The following is a 22,412-nucleotide window of genomic DNA, read 5'->3' on the forward strand; positions in this document are numbered from 1 at the left end:
AACCTGTTTGCCTTGTGTGAAAGAAACCCATGGTGGATGCCTCCAGCGACCTGCAGCTCTCTCCAGGTAACTCCAGGTGACTCCAGCGGGCTCCAGCGGGCTCCAGCCGTTGCCAGAGGCTTCCGCAAGCCCCTGCCACCCTCTTCTAGTGGGCTCCGCTGGAAAAGTTTCGAAGCACATAGAACCTCCCGCCTCTTCTTATTTAGATGCCCTTTGCATCCGGCTCACCGGCCTTTCCCAATTGTTTTTTTCTCCCAGAACCATTCACACAACTTTATACCCCCCTCTCTTCAGACTCTGACAAGAAGAATTAACAATCCTCTAATCCTTTCCACCTCCTAAAACACATTCGAGTGTTTCTTTTCTCCCAACGCTTTCCCCCTCCCCGCCACACACATCTACTACACAGCAAACACCACACATAATGGCGTCCACCACCGCTGTCGGTATCGATCTCGGTACCACGTACTCCTGCGTCGGTATCTTCCGCGAGGATCGCTGCGACATCATTGCCAACGACCAGGGCAACCGCACCACCCCTTCCTTCGTCGCCTTCACCGACACCGAGCGTCTCATCGGTGATGCCGCCAAGAACCAGGTCGCCATGAACCCTCACAACACCGTCTTCGACGCCAAGCGTCTGATTGGCCGCAAGTTCACCGACGCCGAGGTTCAGGCCGACATGAAGCACTTCCCCTTCAAGATCATTGAGAAGAACGGCAAGCCCATCATTGAGGTCGAATTCAAGGGCGAACAGAAGACCTTCACCCCCGAGGAGATCTCCTCCATGGTTCTCACCAAGATGCGTGAGACTGCTGAGGCCTACCTTGGTGGTACCGTCAACAACGCCGTCATCACTGTTCCCGCCTACTTCAACGACTCGCAGCGTCAGGCCACCAAGGATGCTGGTCTCATTGCCGGCCTGAACGTCCTCCGCATCATCAACGAGCCCACTGCCGCTGCCATTGCCTACGGTCTTGACAAGAAGGTCGCTGGCGAGCGCAACGTCCTGATCTTCGATCTTGGTGGCGGTACCTTTGATGTTTCGCTCCTCACCATTGAGGAGGGCATCTTCGAGGTCAAGTCCACCGCTGGTGACACCCATCTCGGTGGTGAGGATTTCGACAACCGCCTGGTCAACCACTTTGTGCTCGACTTCAAGAGGAAGAACAAGAAGGATCTTTCCACCAACGCCCGTGCTATGCGCCGTCTCCGCACTGCTTGCGAGCGTGCCAAGCGTACCCTCTCTTCCTCGGCCCAGACCTCCATTGAGATCGACTCTCTCTTCGAGGGTATCGACTTCTACACCTCCATCACCCGTGCCCGTTTCGAGGAGCTCTGCCAGGATCTCTTCCGCTCCACCATCCAGCCCGTCGACCGCGTCCTTGCCGATGCCAAGATCGACAAGAGCCAGGTCCACGAGATCGTCCTTGTCGGTGGCTCCACCCGTATCCCCCGCATCCAGAAGCTCATTACCGACTACTTCAACGGCAAGGAGCCCAACAAGAGCATCAACCCCGACGAGGCCGTGGCTTACGGCGCGGCGGTCCAGGCCGCCATCTTGTCTGGCGACACCACGTCGACTTCTACCAAGGAGATTCTGCTCCTTGACGTTGCCCCTCTGTCTCTGGGTATCGAGACTGCCGGTGGCATGATGACCAAGCTCATCCCCCGCAACACCACCATCCCCACCAAGAAGTCCGAGGTCTTCTCTACCTTCTCTGACAACCAGCCTGGTGTCCTTATCCAGGTTTACGAGGGTGAGCGTCAGCGCACCAAGGACAACAACCTTCTTGGCAAGTTCGAGCTCACTGGTATCCCCCCCGCCCCTCGTGGTGTTCCCCAGATCGAGGTTACCTTTGATCTCGATGCCAACGGTATCATGAACGTTTCCGCTGTCGAGAAGGGTACTGGCAAGTCCAACAAGATTGTCATCACCAACGACAAGGGCCGTCTCTCCAAGGAGGACATTGAGCGCATGTTGGCTGATGCCGAGAAGTACAAGGAGGAGGATGAGAAGGAGGGCCAGCGTGTCTCTGCCAAGAACGGCCTTGAGTCTTATGCCTACTCTCTCCGCAACACTCTCGGCGACCCCAAGGTCGACGAGAAGATTGAGGCCGATGACAAGACCAAGCTCACCGCCGAGATTGACAAGATTGTCCAGTGGCTCGATGACAACCAGCAGGCCACCAAGGAGGAGTATGAGGAGCACCAGAAGGAGCTTGAGGCTGTTGCCAACCCCATCATGATGAAGTTCTACGGCTCTGGTGGTGAGGGTGGCATGCCCGGCGGTATGCCTGGTGGTGCCCCTGGCGGCTTCCCTGGTGCCGGTGGCGCTCCTGGCGCCGGTGGCGACGACGGCCCCACCGTCGAGGAGGTCGACTAAATGCTTTGATACCCCCCCGAATGAAAACATCCTGCTGGATTTTCAGATTGGCTCATGTCCACAATCGGAGGCTCTTTTGAAGTTGCAGAGATGGATGAATGATGTTTTTTAGAGTTAGGAAAATTTCTTTTGTACTGGCTTTGCATTATGGTTATGATTAGGGAACCAAAAGAATGAGCTGGCGATTTGCTGGCAGATGTACTTTAATGATTAGGGTAATAAGAAACCCATTAGACCACAACTATCCACCAACCTTGCCTTTCACAGTGATATGACTTTGCAAGCTGAAATGAGAATATTGAGATGTGCTCGGGTGAACAATTGGAAAAGAGCGTGCATAGCCAACCATTTGAGCATGATTGGTGCATTTCTTGTTGCAACCACAGGGTATGTGTGCGACCACCTAGGCCTGCGTATTCATGCATATTTTGCGGTAACCATCAAGAAAAGTATGTGACCACCCAAGCATGCGCGTGTTAATACATTTCTTGCGGTAACCAAGAAGAGATACATGTACAAATTATATGCTCAAAACTCCCGTAATGGTACAATTATGGTATACATCATCATCACCCATCATCATGAATCTGACTTGTCAAACCCCAGCCCATCGCGAATCTTTTGCCTGCGCTCGCTCTCCATCCTGCGCCACTCCTCGTCCCCCATGTCCGGCACGTCGATGCTCTGCGCAAACGTCGTGTCCGGGTCGACCTTGCGCGTGCGCGCCTCCCAGACGTCCTCGCTGCTGACCCGGCCGGGGGCGTAGTACTTTGCGTGCTCCTTGTTGCGGTAGTGGGCGCGGATGATCTCCTCCTTGACGGGACCTGACGACGCACGGTGGCGCATGCAGAACCAAAAGTCATCCCACTTCTCCGAGCAGGACCGCATCTCGCCGTAGCGGTACACGGCGTTCCACTGCCCGCCGACCGAGTTGCAGCCCCAGGCGGCGTCGAACGCCTGCCGGCACGACATGTCGGTCGGCAGCAGCGACTCGGACAGGGGGTCCCGCCGCGGCGCCTCGGCCTCCTTGTAGAGCGGGTTGTCCTTGGGCGTGATCATCTTGGCGAGCCACTCGGGCAGCGGCGACGGCTTGGGCCCTGGCCCCCCCTGTTGCTGGTTCGTCTGGTGCGAGCCGGCGGCGGCCTCTTCGGCCTTGAAAAATTCCATAAACTTTTGCAGCTCGGCGTCGTCGGCGGACTGCGGCGGTTCGGGTCGCGGCGAGTGTTGCGCGGTCGATGTTTGTGCGGAAGGCTTGGTGGCAGGGGTAGTGTCGGGCAAGATTGGCGCCTCGATGGGCTTTGGGTTCGAGGACCACAGCCAGCCCATGATGGCGATGCGATGCGATGTGACTGATGATGTCGCAGGCAGGTGTCTAGTGGTGGATATGCTGATGCGCTGTCGTGGGTCGACGGGGGAGTTGCGTGCCGACGACGTGGTTCGCTACTTGGTCTGGAAAATTGATCTTGGATGGAGAGCCCCTGAGTGCGTGTGATATTGGTAGATTGACAGTTTTTTCAATCGGGCAGCATTGAAAACGATTACTTGTGATCGTGACTTTTTCCCAGGGTTCGCTCTCTTTCGTGGGGAAAAATGATCCGCCGGCCCGCTCTTCTTCTCCCAGATTACTGTGATCAAGGAATAGGACCAATGACCTCATGATGAAATGGCAGCAAAATTACAAGTATGTACGCATCAGCTGCCAATACTGGGCTATAAAACGCTCACTGGATTAGAATCATCGTAATAATTGTAATACTTTCCTACGGCCTTTAACAAGGGTAAGTTTTAATCTGCGTTAGTCCCAGTTCTGTAGGCGCAATATACTTTGCTGCATTCGCTCCTGCCTCGGACAACTTGGTGGGGAGCTAGCTCGTTCCTAGAAGCTCCCCAAACTTGGACCTTGACATAGCTCAACCTCAGCTTACCTCGGCGGTCAGGGCCACGATGAGTCCCTATTCACGATCCTAAAATACACCACAACACCATTGCCACGATGTACACGCCTGTGCGGCTCGCCGCCGTGGCTGCGCGGCCGCTGGCGCGAGCATCATCTCTGTGGCCATGCTTAGTGAGTCGCAACCAGGCGTTGCGCCGTTTCGACCACAAAGCTCTTCGGCAAACCGTTGCTGGGCGGGCATGGGAGAGCACGATGGCGACGCCTCCATCCGACCCTGTTGCACCGCCCGCCGAGGATGCGACGCAAAATACAATCTCGGAGGAAAAGGATACCGGGCACTTTGAGGTCAAGGATAACGAAGCTATCCTTTTCTTTGACAGTATGCATGCATCGCCCGCCACAAACCACTCGAAACGAGACGCCAACTTACTCCTACATAGACATCTTTCCTCTCAAGATCATCAATGTACTTCGCAGAAACGAGAGCGACAGCGAGTTGGCGGATTTAATGCGTCGCTTTGATAGCTCGAGACTCGGCATTATGGATCCCATTCGTTTGGTCAAGATGGCCATCCCCGAGGACATGCCCATCAAAGTCACGGAAATCCTGCCGCGCTTGAAAGACGGGGGCGCATTTGTCAAGTTTCGATACAGCGCCGAACTTGACCCAGCAGACATTGAATGTAGGTGCACGCGTATGTTCCCGTAACGGACCTGGGGCTGATTAGCTCTCTTTGCAGCAACATTGAAAAAGAGGCTCAAGGAGAATCCTCTCAAGCCATGGTTTAACCCATTTAGAGGCATCCAGGCTCGCCTGGTCAGAGGCACGCCTTGGCTGGAGGACATGCATCGCTACCCCTCCGGCGTGCTTCGAGTCGAGTTTGTGCCCGCGGAAGTCGGCACGACGCCCGAGACTCTCCCCGAGGAGGTCTTGTACAGCGTCTTTCGCCGGTATGGCAAGATTGCCGACATTATTCCGCAGCCTGCAGACTCCAAAGAAGTTCCGAAATACGCCAACGTCGGCTTCCCTGTCCTGCGCGACGCTGTCATGGCAAGAAACTGTGCGCATGGATTCGTCGTCCCCGAAGCGCAAGGCGGCGGAGCGGCCGGAACGATGCTGCGCATTTCGTACGTCAAGCGAGTCAAGGGTCACAATATCTGGAACTGGTTAACGAACCACCCACGCATCGTCTTCCCGATCATTGCCGCTCTCCTTGCTGGGTTTTCAGTCATCATTTTCGACCCTATCCGGCAATTCTTTATTCGTCTCCATATCCAGCATTCGCTGAATTTTAGTGAATCGAGGCTATACAAATGGTTCCAGAGCCACCGACAGTCATTTTCCTTTGGCAGACGTCGCGAACAATGGGAGAACCTGAGCGGTGCCATATGGAACCATCGGTTGGATGTCATCAGCCAGCTACGGGAGTGGCTCGACGTGACTTCAGACAACTTCATCGTAGTTACTGGGCCGAGAGGTTCCGGAAAGGTCGAAATTGTTATGCAAAAGGCACTCGAAAGCCGCAAAGACGTTGTGCTGATTGATTGCAAACCCATCGTTGAAGCTCGCGGTGAGTCTGCCATGATCGGTAGGCTTGCTTCCGCCGTAGGCTACCGACCCGTCTTTTCCTGGGCCAATAGCGTGAGCAGCCTCATCGATCTCGCCGTTCAAGGCACCACCGGTGTCAAGGCAGGCTTCTCCGAGACGCTCGAGTCACAACTCACCAAGATCCTGTACACCACCGCAAATGCACTAAAGGATGTTGCGCTGTCCGGCCGGTCTAGCAAGGAGAGAGACGGCACAACCTCGGAGGATGCTTGGCTTGAGGCTCATCCGGAGCGAAGACCTGTCATCGTTATTGACAACTTCTTGCACAAGAGCGACGAGCGGGGTATCGTCTACGACAAGATATCAGAATGGGCGGCGTCACTGGTACAAAACCATGCCGCACAAGTCATCTTCTTAACCAGTGAAAATGCCTATTCGAAGCCACTCACCAGGGCTTTACCTGATCGCGTTTTCCGCGTCGTTTCTTTGGGAGACTTGGATCATGGCGTAGCGAAGAAATACATCATGGGACGCATTCAAAACGATCGCGAAGCTGCGCAGGAGAGAAAGGAAAAGGAAGAGGGTGACAGCAAGCCGAGTGGCGCTCCCAACCTGCGTGGTCTTGACATGGCCATTGAAACATTGGGCGGTCGCTTGGTAGATCTCGAATCCCTCGCCCGCCGCATCCAGGCCGGTATGAGCCCAAGCGACGCGACCGATGAAATAGTTCGAGAGAGCGCCGTAGACACTGTCAAGATGTTTCTCCTGAGCAAGGGCAGCGACGCTGCTGAAAAGAAGTGGTCCACCTCCCAAGTCTGGCACCTCGTCAAGGGCCTGGCCAAGGACTCGTCCCTCATCTACAACCAAGTTCTCCTGTCCCCCACCTTTTCTTCTTCCATGAGCCCGTGTGCCAGTGACGGCGAGGCGGCTCTGGAATCTCTTGCTGCGGCAGAGCTCATCTCCATCCGCTCCGACCGCGGCCACCCGCGCCTCATCACCGCCGGTAAGCCCCTGCAGCAGGCTGCGTTTGCGCGCATGATTAAAGACCGTGTGCTCGTGGCCAAGCTGGACCTGGCGCAGCAGAACGAGCTCGCCAAGATTGAGGCAAAGAAAATTGCCACTGCGGAAAATGAGCTCTCGCTGCTTGGTAGCCTGCCGCGCCAGACGAGCGAGTCGGCAGGCCGCGTCCAGTACCTGCTGGCGCAGATTGATGCCGCACAGCGCAAGATTGAGGACCTGGATAAGCACATGGCGGCCTGTAAAAAGATTTTGAGTGAGGAAGTCTAGTAACATGCTCGTTCCTTGGGGGCGTTATAGGTCTTAAGGGAGGAGGGGTGGGCGACCCCGGGACAGGATATCTTTCACCGGGAAGAGAATATGGGTGACTCTGCTCGTTCTGTTAACGGAGCCAATGCTTCAATCTCTACTTTGTTTTATGCTTCTTGAAATAATTCATGTATTCATGTATTCATTCATCAATTTGTTCATGTTGCTTTTTGTCATATGTTGTTGGAGCCAGCTTGGCAGGGCTAGGCATCAAAAGCAGTGTGACTTATCGCATGCGAAGCATTTGATTGGTGTCCGGGAACCCCTTTCTTTTCATTGCATGCATTCGAATAGGCCGTCCGACGTCCCCGCGGGGATAAAGCTGTAGTTCATGTTATTACCTGATTGGCTTTTGCTACGATGGAGGGGCAAATCTGGAGCTTATGGCGGGGTCAACAACACCTCACCAGCTGTTTTACCTTGACCTTTACAACCCTCTCGACTTGTCTCATTCCGGGAATATTATCAGAAGATTGCGCCCGCCGGATCCAGAAATCCAAGATCAAAGAAAAGAAGTCTCGGCCCATCATGTTGATTCAAGAGAGCCACGTCGATGTCAAGACGACAGCGAACGGCAAAGAGAGCACAATGCGTACGAACACCCACTATAGCTAGAAGCTCATGGACTGATTGATAGACGGCTCACGCAGGCATCTTCGTCTTTCACCCTGCCATTCCCGGATATCCCGATGCGTAAGTGTGATGCTTTGGGTTTCAACCCGATACCAGCAGCGTCTGACTGGAAGCTGACATGCACGACCCCAAAAAAATAGTCGATTTCCCGGCGTATGCCTGTTTAGCGAAATTTACCAAGGTTCGGCCTTTGTTTGCCGGGCAGCCTTGAATTAACCATGCTGAGACAAAAAAAACAAACAGTCACAGGTCCCGTTGCGCGGTTTGCGCGCCAGATTGCCGGCCACGGCTACATTGTCGCCGCGCCGTCGTCCTATCACGACTTTACCGGCCCGGAGCCGCTCAAGTACGACGCTGCCGACACCGACAAGGGCAACCAGTACAAGATTCAAAAGGTGCCCAGTCCACAGAGATCCTCACGTCGAGGCCTCAGAATATCTTTCTTCTTCTTCTTCTTCTTCTTCTTACAGCTAACTGGCCCTATTTCGCAGACGCTTGAGTCTTACGATGCCGACTCTTACGCCACCGTCGACCACCTCCTCAGCCTGCCGACCTGCACCGGCCTCATCGGCGCCACGGGCATGTGTCTAGGCGGCCACCTCGCCGTCCGCGCCGCTGTATGTTAATTCCTCCTTCTTATATTCGCGGAAACCCCCGTTTCTGACAGCGAACGCCCCGGGCTAAAAAAAAAAAAAAACAAGTTGGACCCGCGCATCACGGCCTGCGTTTCCTACTTCGCGACCGACATCCACAGCCGCACGCTCGGCCCCCACGACGCCGCCAACACGGCGGTCGAGGCGCCGCCCGGCAGCGCCCACACGCTCGACCTGATGGCCCGCCTCAAGGGCGAGGCGGCCATGATCTTTGGCGTCCAGGACACGCACGTGCCGGACGCCGGCCGCGACCTGATCCGCGCCAAGATGCGCGCCGCCGGCGTCGTCGCCAGCTTCCACGAGTTCGCCTGGGCCCAGCACGCCTTCATCCGCGACGAGCTCAGCAAGGGCCGCTACGACCCGGCCGTCACCAAGGTCTGCTTCGAGGTCCTGCTCGAGGTCTTTGGCCGCGTGCTCAAGACGGACCTCGGCGCGAGGGGCGGCGTGCCTGCCGTCGAGCACGACTGTTGAGTTTTCGACACGGGCGATGAGAGACGAAAACGTCTTTGGCGCTACAGCACAGTCTTGATATCAGACATGTATACATACATATATCAAATCAAAAAGTTTCGTTGCATCTGATCCATCTACTCGCCAAGCCTAATAGCTTGGCAATCTTTGTCGCCGTATCCGGTTTTCAAACAAGCGCAGTTAATGGATGGTGGGTGAGTTGAGAGCTGGAAACAAAACAAGGAAGCATCAATGGGTATATTCATAATTCATTGGGAAGAAATCCCCAATAAAAAGACCAACGCTTACCAAACAGTATGCAAAAACCATGAACCATGACATCCAATACGGCCCCCCAAAAAGATAGATACAAAAAAAAAGTCAACATAGAAGCTCACTTCAGGCGATGTTACGCCACAATCGTCTGCGTCATGTCATCCACGGCCTGGGGCGAGGGCGACACCTCGCAGGCCTGCGCAAAATAGACTCGAGCAGGAAAGTCGAATTCGTTTGCAATGTTGTAATAGTTGCCGCGCGGCACGAACCACATGCCGCCCGCCGATATGCGAAACTGCTCCTCGTTGATGCTGACGGTGACCTTGCCGTAGTGCACGAAAAAGACGAGATGCATCTTGCGCGAGTTTTTGGGACGCTTCTCCGAGCCCGGCGGCAAGTCGACCAGCCCAGCCCCCATAAACGGCATTGTCAGCGGCTTGGCGTAGCGCGCGTCCGAGTCTCTAATCGCGAACGTCTGAATAGCTTCAGCTGTGATGGCAATACACTCATCGGTAACCTGCACGGGGTCGTCTGGCCCTGGAGGATTATGCTCGTGCTCGGGTTCCCAGAGGACGATTTCACCAGTTATACTGCCAGGGTCTACCTCCCAGTCCTCGAGTTCCTCCTCCTCGTCGGCCATAGCGGCAGCCGGGCGCCGCCGTTGTCTAGTGGTAGCCTGGGGTGGAAGTCGTTGGCCGCCGGGAAGCTCATATTCGTACGCAGCACTGTCAGTTTGCAGGTCAGCCCACCAATCAGCGCCGTTGACCCTGCCACGATGCTCGATCGCGGAAGCAGCGTCGCGACGCATAGAGACCAGTCCCCGTGATTTTGGCATCGGTGGGCCCCTCTGTAATGTCATCAGAGATTCGCCCTCCTCACCATCAGACTCGATTTCACTCCTTCTAGGCCGTCCACGTCCACGTTTTGCGACTCCGTTCTTCGGCGGCCGCCCAGGTCCCCGCTTAGCTGGTTGTTCGCTTCGCCGCGATACTACAGATTCTGTTTGCCTATGTCGCTTTGCCGAATTCCTGCCATCGTCCTCGTCATCATGCGCACGACGTCTTGTCGCGCTTGTCGTCGAAGCAGCTGGTGTGGGACGCTTGTATGTCGGCGGCCGCGGCGACGGTATTGAAACAGGAGGTTCTCGTGCTTGACTTTCTGGCGACGATGAGTGTCTTTGGGGTTCTGAATCTGGTTCCGGCTCCGGCTCCGGCTCCGGCTCGGGGTCTACGTATATACTGGGTTCACCGGGAAACTGCGGTGACGCAACTCTCGGGGGTGATGGTTCGGTAAGCAATGGCTGCGACGGCGACCTCCTCGGTTCAGCTCTTTGTTTTCCCAAGGCCTTATCGGACATGCCCATTGTAGGCTGTGGAGGACGCGGCCTGGGTATGTACTCGTTCGCGGTCCGGTAATCTACTCTGTTTGGTGTCGCATCGACCAGCTTGTTAGACAGGCCGACCATAGCGGTTATAGAGTCGTCGCTTGGAATCTCTGCAATGCTGCTAGGCCGTCCCCGACCGTGGCCCCTTTGCGAGGGACTGGAGAAGCCAACGTGCCTCGCCGTCGAGTCAGCTGGGGATTGTCGCATTGGTGATATACTCGGATGTCGTATGGCCGGTGAGCGCAGTAACCTCGCATTCGTTTTACCTGGCGATCGGCCCTTTGGAAGAGGGAATTTAAGGTTCCTGTTTTCTCGGAGAACAGTTGCTGGGCCAGGGCCACCACCTGTGAGACCGCCGGTTAGCAGTCTTGGTTGTCGCTGACGGTGTAGCTGCACGTACTTTGAGCAATCTCCATGGGGACGCTAGCATCGTCATCGCCCGGCGGCGGCGACGGTGTCGCCGCTGTAACTGGTTCCTCTGTCGACGCCGCTGCCGGTTCGGGTGTAGTATTCCCTCCTGGGGAAGAAAAAAGGCCATCCATGGGCATCATGCCTTGTGAATCGCGTTTACCATCATCCTTTAACTTGGCACCGGTTTTTCTATCAAGCATTAGCTACACTTTGCTACCTCCTGCCGCCGTAGACCGCATCACCGGTCTATAACCTACCTCCCTTGTACACCAAGTTGATAAAGGCCTTGTGGCGAGGCTTCGCCAGGGCGCCTTGTCGGGCGAGCCATGGTTGGGAGGTGGGCAGTTTAGCCCAGCAATGAACGCAAATCCGGGCGTTTGTCAGTCACTCGGAGCAGAGGCGCGCAGTATCAAGCTCCGACCAAGAAAGAAGCAAAAATTTTCGTGGCTATTTCATTGCATCAGCGCTGTAGCAAGGCATCTATCGTGTGCGCAATGTTGTATCGTAGTGTTGAGCAACGCGCTGAAGTCTTGTTGTGTTGACGTTCTGTGGAGTTGGAGATAGTGGAGTTGGCCGGATTCACTACAGCGGGTCTTTAGCTTAACGCGTGCCACCATTCTCAACGCGTCTCCTAGCCTTGTACTTGCCATTGCTTTGGGCATTTTCCAACGAAGGATAGCCAATTTTCCTACCACGTTGTAGGATTCTCCAAACATCACCCGGGGAGCTCTCTATTCTAACAAAGGGTTCAAGGAAATGGCTGAATCACAACAAGACACTCCCATGGAGACGGAAGCTGGCCCATTCGTCCCCCCTTCCATCCACAGCCAGCCTCTCCTCATCGGCCAATCCTACTCGCACTTTTCTCCCGTACCGCCGTCTCTCCTCCCGCAAGATGCCTCGAACCCCGCGTCCGCGACGCCGTGCTGTCTGGGCGTCGACGAGGCCGGCCGCGGTCCCGTCCTCGGACCCATGGTCTACGGCGTCTTCTACCTGCCGATCGAGCAATCCGACCCGCTCCTCCGCGAGGCGCACCACTTTGACGACTCCAAGGTGCTCACCGCCTCCGTGCGCTCCTCGCTCATGGAGACGCTGTGCCGGGCGGGATCGGACCTCCACGGGGCCTGCGGCTGGGCGACGACGGCGCTCTCCGCGCGCGACATTGGCGCCAACATGCTCAAGCCCGTCGGCGTCTACAACCTCAACGCGCAGGCCATGGACGCCACCGTCGACCTGATCAAGGGCGTCTACGCGCGCGGCGTCAACGTCCAGGAGATCTACGTCGACACCATCGGCCCGCCGGCTTCGTACCAGGCGAAGCTGCAGCGCATCTTCCCCACCGCCAAGGTCACCGTCGCGAAAAAGGCCGACAGCCTGTACGCCTGCGTCAGCGCCGCCTCGGTCTGCGCAAAGGTCACCCGCGACACGGCCCTCGAGGCGCTCTACGAGGACCGCAGAGACCCCGCGGACCACGACGGCGACGGCGATGGCGACGCGGCCATGGCCTGGGGCTCCGGCTACCCCTCTGACGGGCGCTGCACGGGGTGGCTGCGCAGCAACCTGCACCCCCTGTTTGGCTGGGGCCCGGAGTGTCGTTTTAGCTGGGGCACGGCCAAGGACATGCTCGAGGCAAAGGGCAACGGTGTCAGGGTTGAGTGGCCGGCAGATGACGACGGCGAGACGAGTCGCGTGACCGACTTTTTTGTCTCTGGCGACCAGGATACAAATGAGCTTGGCCATTGGTTTGGCACGCCAGCTGGGCTAGAGGCGTTTTGACCTTGACAAACGGACGGAATATTGTTGGTTCGAAGAATTTTGGATCATGACGCATTTGTTTATATAGTATGGAGTTCAGGCTGGGCGTAAAATCTATGAATTGTTTGGTATTATTGTGTTGTATTATTTATGGAAATAATAAACGAAATCATAAAGCATTGATATGTATATTCCTCGCTCTCCAAGTCATAATTACAGACATCCATGGCATGGTTTCTAAACTTTTCAACAAGCGGCTTTTCTTTCGTCTTTTTTCCCTTTCAAATATCGTCATCATCATCATCCTTCTTCGCCGAGGCAGCCGTCTTCTTACCGCGACTGTCAAGCGTATCGAGGCCGATGCTCTCGTTCTTGCTCTGATCCGCGGGGACAGCGAGGGCCTGGCGGGCCATGTCCGAGTTGGCAATGAAATCGCGCAGGGATTGCTTGGCAATGTCCATTCCTTGGTTGACCGCTGCGTTGCTCATCTGCATCATGGGGCCCAAGAGGTTGAGTGTGTAGGCGACATATGTGCCGCCGGCAATAAGTAACAGGAGGATAAACAGGAAAGGGTTGCGCAGAACTATAGGGAATGTTAGCATTGACGAAAGAGAGAGAGACAAGGCAGCTTACCCATCCAGATTTCGTTCCAACCAAGCGCCAAAAGGATACCATAAAAGTACAGAGGGACTTGCGCAACGCCGCCGATGGCGCCACGCTTAGCCTCAACATAAACACCATCTGCCGTCTTCTTGAATCGTACAACGAGGTCTTGACGCTTGCTCTCGCTCAGAACTGTCATTTCCTCCTCCAGGCTCTTGCCCTCCTCCTCATCAACGCCACCTATGGGTGCCAAGTCTTCCTCATCACCAGCCTCGACCCCGGCCGGCTGATGGCCGATGAAGCTCACCAGATCGGGCGGTGCATAGGTTGACGAGAGACGGAAGCGAGAGAGCAGGGGAATCAACGTTAGAGTTGACTCTCTGGCCTTGGTATACACGCCCTCAATATCATCGGTGGGGCGCCAGATTCGAGGAACACCAGCCTCGTCGTAGCGAAATTTGTCTTCAAAGTTCTCGCGAAGCTTCAAAAGGATGTTGCCCTCCATGACCTCTTCCTCAATTCGCTCGCGGAGGCCGACCCAGCTCTTGCGGCGAAGACGCCACAGACCGATGACAACTTCTTCTTCGCTAGCATCGAAGCTCTTGGCGCGGTCGATAAACCGCGTCTCGGCCTCGCTGACAATATCGGTAAAGACCTTCCAAATGCGGTCCCAAAGATCCTTTTCTGTCTCAGGCTTCTCACCTTCCTCGGGAGCGCCGGATCCGCCTCTACCAGATCCGAGCTTGTTGAACTCGAGGCCGACGGCATCGCCAAGGCGGGACTTGACCCATCGCTCAACGCGTGTAGCCAGGCGTCGCATCTCTTCCTTGCGTAGCTTAGCGCTGACCTCGTCGAGGTCAGCCTCGTACAATTGGTACTGTGGCTTAAAGTTAGTCCAGGGAACACCCTGGATAGCCAGGCTCTGAGCTTCGGTCTTGAATATCCTGAGAGCCTTGTCCTTTTCACTCGCAACAATCTCGGCAAATTCATAGCTACCGCCAGCTTTCTGGCCAATCTTGACTTTGCTGGTTACAGCGTCGGTAAAGGCAGCGACGCCACCCTTGTGAGAAGCAGCCAGCTGGCCTTGATAGAGAGTCTTGAGACGGCTGTCGATCTTGCTCTCAAGCTCGATGCGCTTCTCGCCGTACACCTTCTTGTGATAACGGCTGGCCTGAGTCTGGAAAGCATTGACACACTTTTGACGAGCTTCACTACCAGTGATGCCTAGATTGGCGAGCACCAAAATCTTGCCCAGGTTGGATGCCTCGACCTGCTTCTCTTCCAAGGGAGTAAGAATGATATCAAACGCTGCAATGACCTCTTTAGCGATTTCATCGCAGCGAAACTGGGCTAGGAGCTCCTGCTGGGTAGGGAGATCTAGATCCTTGTTGTGGACAATCTGGTCCCAGATGCCCTCAGCATAAACCGAGAAGCCATCTGCGGGAATTCGACGGTGGTACTCGGGTAGGAAAATGCCGCCTTGCAGCTCTTCCTCGCCGTGAGTGCCTTTGGAGCCGGAACGTTGGGCGGCGGAGAATCGCGCGCCGAGCTTCCTGACCTCGTCGGTGAATTTTTCGGCCTGCAAGATCTTGTGGGGGAGAGCGGCGAAGCCAAAGTCAAAATAGTCTTCAATCTTAGCACTCTCAAGGCCAGAGGGCTTGGAGATGGATGTCCAAATCTTGGTCAAGTCTTGAATCAGAGTCGTTTGGAGGTTTACGAGAGGGGTGTTGCCGAGGTGGTCTCGAATGACGAAGAATAGGAGCGATCGTGGGGTGGATCTAAAAGACAGTTAGTTGGTGCCGCGACGCTGTGCAGGGCATAAAGTATGGGTAGGGCATACTGCTTGTCCTTGAGGAACAGCTGCAGGTTGACTTCGAAAACAGTCTTCAAGAGGCCCATGTTGGCACCCTGGTACAGACCGACCTGATGCTCCCAGATGTTGACAATCAAGACTTCACTAGTTGCGAGCGCAAAGAGGGCGCTCTTTCGCTCAAAGTCCTGATCCTCGCCGCGCTCACGACCGTCGGTACCTTCGACATCCATGACGAGGATGTTGTCCGCCATCTTCTTTCCGGCGCTTTCGATGCGCTTATTTTTGGACATCCAGATACCCTTGGTCGTCTGGCGACGCTCCGTTTCGGACATGACGGAGAACTCGGTACCAAAGAGGTTATTGAGGAGAGTCGACTTGCCAGTAGACTGGGAGCCGAAGACGGAGATGAGGTGGTAGTTGAAGCCGGCCTCGGCAACGTCTGTGACCTGGAGGTAGTTGTTGATGTTGGCACTGTTGCGCGGCGATGCTGGTCAGCTTGGGTCGGCTTGGGCGCGGAGGCGGCGCATCCAGTCGCTACGTGGCCGAGGATGCGCGGCGACGGCGAGAGAAGACAAGAGAAGGGGAATGCAGCAGCACATACTTGAAATCCTTGTCCTCGTCAATGACTTGGACGCCATGCTCGTAACTGCCATCGGCGGGCGTCTCGCCGACGGCCGAAAAGTGGTTGTTCATAATGTCGTCGGCTGTGGTGCGGTTGCCGGAGCGGAGGCCAAGCTCGGTAATGGGGGGGTGATCTGAAGTCGCAGCTCAGGGGAGACGGGGAGCGATGATAGCTGGCATGCCCCAAAAGGCGAGAGGGTGCGTAAAGTATGCTCGGAAAAGATTGATGGGGGAGGCTCGCCACAAGAGCAATGGAGAAGCTGAGGGAAGCAATCAGAGGCAATGACCAGAGGTTGTGACCACCTAGACCCTTGTGATGCGAGTTCTTGAACGGCCACATGCACCTCATCAAAGACGGGACGCCACAGTGTGGTTGGGGGGGTGGGGGGGAAGCTTTTTGCCCATATTCTGAGCACAGCGGCGCGCCACCCCAGCCACTAGTTATGAATGGTGATGGGCAGCTTTTTGCCTTGGGCATGACAACTTGATGACTTCACGTTGCCTCGCGCCATTAAACGCACCAACTTCACTGCCTCCGGTCCAGATGCAAAGGCGAGAGATTCCCTCGTAGGCAGACACTAAACGAGATTTCCATTTTCGCCAGTTTATGTTACGGCCCCCCAAATTCCATTAAAGCTGCGGTCACGCCTCTCCAACCTGCCGGCAACGATTTGCTCTCTCTCATCTTCGATAGTGTGCGCCTACGCGCAGAGAGATTCTGCACCTGATTTTGACATTGCGCCATCGGGGCAATACTTTTGCTGCGACACCGAAGTGAGCAATCCGCCGCGCTGTGAAACTGCTGTTACTCTGCAGCGGCGGCCTGAATTCTGTGCTACTCCTTTGTTTCTTGTAATCTCAGTCAACAGGGATCTACCAATTGCGACAGTTGTGGCCGATTTTGAAGCGATTTTGAAGCTTTTTTCGGTCGATGTCTTGAGCATCCATCCAGATTTACTAGCTGAACTACCGCAAAATTATAACTAACCAACAACAGGTAAGATTTTGAGCAATAGAATTTGGAAAATTTGGGAAAATCTAACAACAAGTAAGATTTTGAGCAATAGAATTTGGAGAAAATGGGAAAATCTAAACGCGTAAACTGGTGGCGGACGAATAGATGCCACGACTCTCTCTTACACAGTCTCTTCCGCTGATATCTCTTTGTACGGCCGCCTCTGCTGAATCGGCTCCATTGCCACACTCTTGGCCTCATGACGCAATTTCTTGCCTCGAATCAAGTACAACAGATACGGCTCACGAATTATGATGTCTTCCTTCTGGCCGTTTACCGACTTCTCCTCCCCTAAAATAACGTTGCCCATAAAGAGGCAGGCAATGCAAGATAACGCCATGAAGGGGATGATGGAGACATAGGCCCAAACCACACCATTTTTGACACTGTTGACCGCGTTTTCCGAAAAGTCGCCATGTTTGGTGTCCAGCCCTGATGTATTGTTAAACACCGCAGACATGATCGTGAGGCCCAGGGTGCCGCCAAAAGGGACCGCGATGCCAACGAGTGCCAAGACGGATGCGCGTTGTGTTTTGAAGAGCCCAATACCGTGAAGGGGCGCCACCATGAACTTGAGGCCCATTCCCACACCGGCAAGCGCCATGATTCCAAAAATGGTTGGCGAGTGCGCCTTGTGCATGGCCCACGCCAGGCATGCCACGCCCACGGTCTCGAGAAGTGTGCCGAGCAAGAGAGGCGGGTACGTCATGCGCGGCCACTTGTTGCAGAGAAACGTGCACATGTATACGCCGAGGCCAATGCCCGGCACGAAGCACAATAGCTGCAGGCCGGCTTTGTCAGCCTCGTAGTTCTTGACGCGCACGAAGAATGTGTTGCAGAAATAGAGCACGGAAAACATGCTGATGCCGGTGCCGCATTCAATGTAGAATAGCAGGCCCATGTCTTTGGTAGAAAGAAGGGTCCATGGAATCATGGGCTTCTGCTTGGGAAGTCTCTGTGCTAGGTACCGCCCTGGTTCCAGCAGCCGCTCCCAGTTGGCGAATGCAGCAAGCAGGAGAAGGCCCACGATGAGGGAGGCGATGACTGCAGCAGAATCCCATGGGTAGCTTGCACCGCCCCAGGTGAGGCCGAGAATGACGAGGCCGAATCCGGCAATGAACAAAAGCTGGCCGCCAAAGTCGATGGTCTTGAGGCGTGCCAGTACCCTGGTGCGTCTGCCGGTCTCGTGTGTTTCGTCGAGCTCTGGAATCGGCTGAGGACCAAGGAGATGCTTTCGTAGCAGAACAAACGTGATGATGAGACTAAAGACACCAATAGGCAGGTTTATACCGAAGCACCAGCGCCAGTTGACCTTGGTGAGGAAGCCTTTTTGGCAACATGATTAGCCACTGTAAGCCAAAGTCGAGGCAGTGAGTCGCCAAACATACCTCCAACGACTGGGCCTAGCCCGTAGGAGACTCCTCCGACGATGGAAAAGATGGCCCAGCTCTTTGCGCTCTCCTCGAGAGACACCTTGTCGGCAAGGATGGTCCGGGTCAAGACGCTGAGACCCGAGGCGGAAACGCCCTGAAACGCCCGTCCGAGCAGCAGTACCGCGTAAGCGTCGGTTGGCGCGCCGGTGCAGAGGGCGCTGCCGAGAAGCATGAGCAGGACAGAGGACGACATGGCAACGTTTCTGCCAAAGACGTCTGCGATCTGCGCCCAAAACGGAATGAAGGCGGACGAGGTGAGGTTGAAGGAGGATACGATCCAGTTTTGCTGTGAAATTTTGTCAAAATCTTTGGCAATCCAGAACAGTGCGCTTGCAATGCTACTCAGTAGTCAGTAGCAATCTTTTCATTTCTTCTTCTTCTTCTTCTTCTTCTCTCGTTTTTGTAGCCCATGTTGCGGTTAAGTGGCAAGATGCGAGGACGTACATGGTAGAGTCTAGCGCTTGTAGTGCGTACGGCCACACGAGGCAAAAGATGAGCAGCCATCTATACCTTCTCCGCGCCGAGGCGCTGGCTTTGCAGTCAGCACATGGTTGGCAATGAGGATAGTTGCGGTGGATGCAAGGCGGATATTCCTTCCATCTTGATTTTGTAAACAAGGAAAACATGACGCGGTAAGCGGTGTAAGACGGGCGTGCCGACGTTGGGCCTTGTCTTTTGTTTGCGATGCTCGTAGACTGGCAGTTTCTCAAGTTTTCCGTCTCAGCATCAATGAGAGTCAATGTTTCTTCTCACTTTGAGGTTCCAGGTAAAGGCAAACTTGCGGCCAGGGAACCACCCCAATCTTATACGCAGCACCCCGAGATCCAAGTGCCATGGCGGGTCTCCGCCAAGTTCTTGGACTTGCAACATCTCAATGAGGCACAGGGCCGGGAAGCAGGTCAGCAGGTCAGGGCGCGTAAGATTTAATTCTGGTAAACCATCTCAGCTACATCACTTTCCTTGCGCATAGTGAAATTTGTCAAGGGTCGCAGGTGCATTGCAAAGTCCCGAGTGGCTGCGCAGCAGCCGTTCCGGCATCATGCGGGTCGGTCCCGGCAGGCAGCCCGGGGCAAGCTTTATTTTTTCGAATGACATTCCCAAAAGGGCAATTCCGGAGCAGAGCCGCGCCCTGCGTTGCAAGGCGATGCTAAACAGCCAAGAATCTATAAAGTAGCGAAAACCCACGTCTGAGACAACGATTAACGCACCAAGAATGATTCCAAGTGGAGATTGGTTGAGAGAAATCGAAACAATGCCCCAAGAAGGCAAGGTGAGATGCGAGCTTTGTCCAAGGCGGAGCAGTCTGTAGGGCTTTGCTAGATAGATAATATGAGGCCGCCGCCCCGATCGTGACATCATGAGTACTTGGGCGAGTGTGTCGTTATTTCCTAGCACGTATCATTACTCCGAATTGAACGGCAGATACTCATGAAATCGATCAAGTGGCGGAGTGCAGGCACTCAGATTATGGTTTACAAATGTGAGCTTTTAGCTGTCGCTGTCTGGGTCGCCCGATGAGTATTGCACAGGGCCTCTTCCCCCCCCTCAAGTTACTAACATGAAACTGATGTTGCGCTTGTCAATAAAGGTAGGCGTAACTGAGATAGTCTATGTTTTTCTTTGTTTTGACGACTGCTGAGATACCAGTACTGAGTACTATGTAGGCTTGCGACGTTCAGGTCGCGGGTCCTTTGGGCCGAAGTGGAGGGCCCTAGCAAAGGTAATAATAGTCGTCGCTCATACTGACGTGCCCGTGGGCCGTGGCTAGCTCAATACTTATTCCATCGGTTGCCCACCAGGAGTACCAGTATGCACAACAGAAGGCTTTGGCATGAGCCGTTCGGTCGGGCGCTGGCATCGGCACTGTCTCGGCCACCTCTCGGGTTCCCACGCTGTGTTGCTTCTGCTAGGCCTGTGATGCCGAAAGAATAGGACGTGCCATGTGCAGGCTGCATGAGACTAAAATGGTAAAAATGCCATCTCTTCGATTCTCTTAATGTACTTGCGTCCGTCAGTAATCAGAGAAGAGGTGCAGCACCAGCAGGTACGACAGCGGTGCCATGACAGCCAGGGCTTCCGTCTGTCCGGAGGGCTCCATAGGCTCACGGCAAAACTCCAAGCTGCCTACCAGCATGGGCTGGAAGTGGTCCCCCGACCGTTTGTGGTCTCCACGTTGTGGTTTGGCGATGACTACTGACTAGAGATGAATAATATGTAAGCACAGGTAAATTAGAGGACTGTCACTGGGCTAGCTGGGAGGGACAGCGGCAAAGGGCCGCATTTTAATTGTGGGATGGAGCAAAAAGGCATGGTTACGTTTGGGTAGGCAGCCAGCCAGCGGCGTAGGGCAATGTTCAGCCTGGAGCTACAACAGGGGCACAGAAATTGTTACACGCCATTTGCTCGAGAGATTCGAGATTCTCAAGGTGAGGCATAATGCGCCCCCGGGGCCTGGTCTGTGCCTGTGCATGTATGTGTGCGGGCAGATGCTACCTTGTGGGTGTATGATTAACAGAGGCGCGATAGAGTGCATTTACCATCGGTACTCGTAGTGAGGAGGAGAGTAATATTCTATGGAGCCATAAGCTTCCATGGTTATCTAGGTAGTTTAGAGATGTGGCGAGCATTCTAGAGCTGGCCAAAGTTTGTGATTCGCATCGCTCGCAAGGTGATATGTTATGCGATATGTACACTCTTGAATAGAAGAAGCAGCGCTCAGTGTACAGCGAAAAGAAGAAAAATAAACAAATATAGTTTGCAAAATGTTTCCGCGAGACCAGGCTAGAAGGGAGACCTGGTGATGCTACGTCAAGTGGAACCTCGGTGGTGTTGGTGCCTTTTTTGTCTGAGGAGGGACTTGAGCCGAAACATCCACTCGTCCGAAGAGAGCAGACAGAGGGCAAAAAGGGCCCGTGGACAGCAGAAGAGATCAGTCATGCTATGTAATAAAGCAAAGGTGCTTGCTGGTCGACGAGCTGAACAAAAGGAAAGATCCCATCACCCCAAGATATTTGCTCATCTGGTAACTCCCATACTGCGCCCAACCACACGTTACGGGCGCCACACTTTTTTTTTATTTCGGACTTGCTTCCTCCTACAGACTTTTGCTCCTGCTTGTGCGTCGAGACAATTCCTAGTGACCGCATGTGAGCCATCCTTCTCCATAGCGACTGATACAACCACACACCACTACGACGCCTCCAACCTCCTCTCCGCGCCATAACATCCAGTCAGCCAGGTATCCCATGTGAGACGCCAACCCCAGCTGCTCAGCGCCCAGTCCATGATTACCGGCTCAGCTTAGATGCCACCTGCTAACTACTGATACTACCCCCAAAGACGGGCAGCGATCCAGCGGCCCTTGTCTAGCTTCGGTAAGCTTTCCATGCCCTACAGACAGCCCAGTGATGCAATCTGCCATCCAAAGCTACGGATACGAGCAAGTCCCAAAATTTCTCGACAGCCCTTCTGACTGTATCCCATCTCAAACTACCAGTGCCCTGCGAGACCACGGCAGCCTCGCCCCGGACTAGGCTGACCACATCATCAAGTCTCCGCGCGCCATATCGCCGTTATTATTATCATTATTGTTATTATCATCTTCTTCAGTGTCCTTATCGCGCGTCCGCTCTCGGCCCTCATCTCCGACGCGCTGCACACCGCAGAGGTCCGAGGCAGGTAAGGTGGTAATAGCCAAGTAGTTTGCGTCCCGAGCGACGATCCCGTCACACCCGCGATATCCTTCTCCTCGGTAAGTTAATTTGTCTACTGTTCGTCTCGCCCAAGCCCTCGGTTTTCAAAAACTGCCTCTCCCCCGGACCTCTTCCGCTTTGCGATTGCCAGGTCTACCCGGCCGGGCCTGCGGAGCTCCATACTTACATACCCTCCACCAAAATATCACCAATGCCCCGTCACCCACTCACACTCGCCTGTGCCCCGGATACGCCCTTACTACATAGGCTTCGCTTACCTTTCCCTCCTTGGCCCTTGGCTTTGAAATGACTTGGTATTACTCGACTTGCGTTGGCTTCACGAGCCTCCTCCGGGATAGACCCCCCACCCCGTCTCTCTAGTTCGAGAGTCTCCCCATGGCGTTCCCGATCGTGCCTTGCCCACGCCTGTCGATGATTAGGATGCAGCCTCAACCCACGCCCCCGTCATGAGCCGCACCCCTTCACGCCCCCGTCCCATCCCATCTCACTACCCA

General features: G+C 54.8%; 8 protein-coding genes across 8 annotated transcripts; 4 read left to right on the plus strand and 4 right to left on the minus strand.

Annotated features, from left to right (window-relative positions):
- Window positions 1-424: 424 nt before the first annotated feature.
- On the plus strand, window positions 425-2,386 carry V2A60_001641 (heat shock protein 70 family; the record flags this gene model as incomplete). Its single annotated transcript, XM_083252999.1, has 1 exon — window positions 425-2,386. One exon carries the CDS (start codon window positions 425-427, stop codon window positions 2,384-2,386), a length of 1,962 nt encoding a protein of 653 aa, XP_083109125.1.
- Window positions 2,387-2,965: 579 nt separating this feature from the next.
- Window positions 2,966-3,712, minus strand: V2A60_001642 (EMI1 family protein; the record flags this gene model as incomplete). Its single annotated transcript, XM_083253000.1, has 1 exon — window positions 2,966-3,712. One exon carries the CDS (start codon window positions 3,710-3,712, stop codon window positions 2,966-2,968), a length of 747 nt encoding a protein of 248 aa, XP_083109126.1.
- Window positions 3,713-4,535: 823 nt separating this feature from the next.
- On the plus strand, window positions 4,536-7,119 carry V2A60_001643 (RNA12 protein-domain-containing protein; the record flags this gene model as incomplete). The annotated part of the gene is made up of 3 exons (XM_083253001.1): window positions 4,536-4,662; window positions 4,724-4,966; window positions 5,024-7,119. The coding sequence occupies 3 exons, from the start codon at window positions 4,536-4,538 to the stop codon at window positions 7,117-7,119; spliced, it is 2,466 nt and encodes an 821-aa protein (XP_083109127.1).
- Window positions 7,120-7,686: 567 nt separating this feature from the next.
- V2A60_001644 (carboxymethylenebutenolidase) lies at window positions 7,687-8,915 on the plus strand (the record flags this gene model as incomplete). Its single annotated transcript, XM_083253002.1, has 4 exons — window positions 7,687-7,750; window positions 8,041-8,186; window positions 8,283-8,408; window positions 8,493-8,915. The coding sequence occupies 4 exons, from the start codon at window positions 7,687-7,689 to the stop codon at window positions 8,913-8,915; spliced, it is 759 nt and encodes a 252-aa protein (XP_083109128.1).
- A 388-nt stretch (window positions 8,916-9,303) lies between these two features.
- V2A60_001645 (kinetochore CENP-C fungal-like protein) lies at window positions 9,304-11,293 on the minus strand (the record flags this gene model as incomplete). The annotated part of the gene is made up of 3 exons (XM_083253003.1): window positions 9,304-10,898; window positions 10,955-11,154; window positions 11,223-11,293. The coding sequence occupies 3 exons, from the start codon at window positions 11,291-11,293 to the stop codon at window positions 9,304-9,306; spliced, it is 1,866 nt and encodes a 621-aa protein (XP_083109129.1).
- A 428-nt stretch (window positions 11,294-11,721) lies between these two features.
- On the plus strand, window positions 11,722-12,741 carry V2A60_001646 (ribonuclease H2 catalytic subunit RNH201; the record flags this gene model as incomplete). Its single annotated transcript, XM_083253004.1, has 1 exon — window positions 11,722-12,741. The coding sequence occupies one exon, from the start codon at window positions 11,722-11,724 to the stop codon at window positions 12,739-12,741; it is 1,020 nt and encodes a 339-aa protein (XP_083109130.1).
- Window positions 12,742-13,001: 260 nt separating this feature from the next.
- V2A60_001647 (dynamin-like GTPase SEY1) lies at window positions 13,002-15,829 on the minus strand (the record flags this gene model as incomplete). The annotated part of the gene is made up of 4 exons (XM_083253005.1): window positions 13,002-13,303; window positions 13,354-15,101; window positions 15,164-15,607; window positions 15,738-15,829. 4 exons carry the CDS (start codon window positions 15,827-15,829, stop codon window positions 13,002-13,004), a joined length of 2,586 nt encoding a protein of 861 aa, XP_083109131.1.
- Window positions 15,830-16,893: 1,064 nt separating this feature from the next.
- Window positions 16,894-19,040, minus strand: V2A60_001648 (major facilitator superfamily domain-containing protein; the record flags this gene model as incomplete). The annotated part of the gene is made up of 4 exons (XM_083253006.1): window positions 16,894-18,098; window positions 18,161-18,543; window positions 18,650-18,733; window positions 19,015-19,040. 4 exons carry the CDS (start codon window positions 19,038-19,040, stop codon window positions 16,894-16,896), a joined length of 1,698 nt encoding a protein of 565 aa, XP_083109132.1.
- Between the last annotated feature and the right edge of the window lie 3,372 nt (window positions 19,041-22,412).

Source organism: Cordyceps javanica, chromosome 1, assembly GCF_051103115.1.
Source record: "Cordyceps javanica chromosome 1, complete sequence".
Lineage (NCBI taxonomy): Eukaryota > Fungi > Ascomycota > Sordariomycetes > Hypocreales > Cordycipitaceae > Cordyceps > Cordyceps javanica.